General features: G+C 35.0%; 1 protein-coding gene across 1 annotated transcript; it reads right to left on the reverse strand.

Moving 5' to 3' along the window:
* Positions 1 to 515: 515 nt before the first annotated feature.
* LOC134378799 (vesicle transport protein SFT2A-like) lies at positions 516 to 1,117 on the reverse strand. The gene has a single exon (XM_063098107.1). It carries the CDS (start codon positions 1,085 to 1,087, stop codon positions 608 to 610), a length of 480 nt encoding a protein of 159 aa, XP_062954177.1. The 5' UTR covers positions 1,088 to 1,117; the 3' UTR covers positions 516 to 607.
* Between the last annotated feature and the right edge of the window lie 1,644 nt (positions 1,118 to 2,761).

Raw genomic sequence — 2,761 nt, forward strand, 5'->3', positions numbered from 1 at the left:
ATCACCTAGAAGGTGGCCAAGGGCCTAGACTGCATGACAATGCAAATCCCATGTAAAGATTTTTGCAAAGTCTACTCTTGTTAGAGGATCTGAGAAAATTTTTTCTTTTTTCTTTTTTTTTTTTCCCCAAGGGGGGTTTATTTCAAAATTATAAAGATTTATATATTATTTTTTACTATACATAATAAGCAATTTTTAGCTTAAAGTAAAAAGTTTCACATTTAAAGTTTTTTTTAAAAAAGGTTTCTTAAAAATGTAGATATTTTTTAAAAGCCAAAAAAGCTGAATATATCTTGCAGTACAGGTTTATCCCTTAAATATTCACATTTCAAAAACTGTTGTGAAAAGATTAACTGGCTAAAAATAATTTACAACTGTTAACAATTAAAATCTGCTTATCTTTGGAAGAGCATATTAAAGACACATAGTGAACTACAGTTATAAGCCTTTAACAATTTAATCAAACATGTAGTTTTCACCAGTATACAAAATGGTCTCAAACTGTCACTGCAGTTGTTTTGGGGTGATTATTATATCAGGAAAAGTAGACTTCACCCAACATAAGAGTATCAGCATTCAAATGTTCTTTTCCACGAGTTTCTGATTTTCAGCTTAGGACAGAAGAACAGCATTTAATGACCGCATCCCTTGCATACAGGATGTACGACAGACTATACCAGGTCATTGACAAAAACTGCAATATGCAGAATGATACGGCCAGTCCCTTCTTATGCCACCAAAGAGCAGCACACAGGGTAAACACGAAACACAGAAGCATAATAATTGTTGCAAACAATCTTGTTGTTTCAAACATCTTTTTCAGTTGCTTCATGGGTCCCATTAGAAAGCATGTACTGGCTAATGCCGCAAGATTTCCAAGGGTATAAAACACTGCAAAAAGCTTTATACCACCAGGAAGCCACAACAATCCAGTTCCAAGGATAGAACAGAAAATGCCACACACAAAGCATATGGCAAACCACTTCAATCTGGTGTTGAAACTAAGGGACGAGGCATCCAGGACCTGCGAGGTCAGGCCCTGCTCCTCGTCATCCTGGCCGTTCAGGACCCGCCGCAGCTTCTCCATGGCCCTGCTCCCGGGCCGCAGCTCCGGCCACTCACTCTCCGGCCCCCCGAGCCCACCTCGAGAAAATTTTTTCTACAGGACCAAGACTTTACTCACTTTTCATGGGTTATACCCAGAAGAACTATTGCCAGGCTGTCATGTGTAGACACATGCCATTTCTCCAGTTATTTCCAGGTGGCTCTCCAAATCACCTGCATCAATTTACACTCCCACCTGCAGTACAGGGCGGTTCTCATTTTCTGCATTTCCTTGCTCAAATTTAGCAATAACTGATTTTCTGATTATTTGCTATTCTTACAGGAATGAAATGGTTTCTCATGATTTGCATTCAAGCACTCTGATTATTACTGTGGTTGACCAACTGTTGCTACGGTTGCTTGCTTTCCATTGTGACTTCTACTTCTTGGAATCATTGCTTGTCTTCTTGCAGGGTGTTTCATTTGTTGTGGTGGTGGTTGATGTTGTTATTTATTTGCGGGAGTTCCTTATACTTTCTAGATATTATCACTTGTCAGTTATAAATATTGCAAATACTTTCTCTTAATATATGTGTCTCTTAACATTGTCTAGGGTGTCTTTTACTTAACAGAAATCTTTCATTTTGATGTACTCAAACTCATTAACTTTTACTTTTGAGTTTTTGTACTTTCTTTCTAATTCGTTAATTTCTACATTTATTTTAATTTATTCCCTTCTATTTTTTGTTTGCTTTGTGGCTTTTTTTTCCTAGAATCTTGAGTTGAATGTGTAGTTATTTTATCTTTGTCTTTCAGTTTTTTAAATTTACTTGGTAAATGTGGGTTAATATTATTGCACTGGTGAGAGATATTTTTTAACCTAATAAAATTTTATTTTAAAATTTAATGTATTTTACTCCACATCTTTAACCAAGGTATTTTTTTGCGTCCAGTTATTTTCCATCAACTACTTTGCAGATGTTAGGTGAATTTTAAAAAGAGATAGACTTATAACTGAACTAAAATAAATGTATTGCTGGAAATCATGGTCTGTATTGCATAAAGAGGAAAAGTAGAGCATCCATTAGCAAGTGGGAAGAAATAATTTCAAGTACAAACTAAGCCCATCCATTCCTTCCTACCCTAAATCTTCCATTTTTTCTCTAAGCTGCTAAATTTTTAACATTTGGGATTGTTTGAGGTTGTTTGTTCTACTTTATCTTATATTTTATTTTATTATTTTTTATTTTTTGTGGGGACACTTGAGGTCACTTGAAAAAAGCTAAAAACGTGGTAGTAGAGAGAGAAATTGAAAGTCATTTCTTCAATTCATTACTGTTATACAACTCTATAATTATTGCAATGAGTATGAACCCATTTATATGGAACCTGTATTTCAGCCAATGCAGCAGAGAGAGATTGCAACTTAAGAGAGCAGAAGAAACTTAGAAGCTGAACTATATTTTATTTATTTGTTCATTTAATAAATATTTATTATTGATCTACCATGTGCCACTGTTCTGAACACCAGGAATATAGCAGTTAACAAAGTAACAAGATCCACATTCAACTGGAGCTTTTGAGTGAGAAAAGTGGCAATACAGAAAGAAACGAACAAAACAAAAATAAATAAGGTAATTTTAGATACAGGTGTATCCCAGGAAGCAGATAAAACATGGTGATACATGAGATGAGAATTTTACCCAGTGGGAAGAAG

The sequence above is a fragment of the Cynocephalus volans genome, chromosome 5, assembly GCF_027409185.1.
Source record: "Cynocephalus volans isolate mCynVol1 chromosome 5, mCynVol1.pri, whole genome shotgun sequence".
Lineage (NCBI taxonomy): Eukaryota > Metazoa > Chordata > Mammalia > Dermoptera > Cynocephalidae > Cynocephalus > Cynocephalus volans.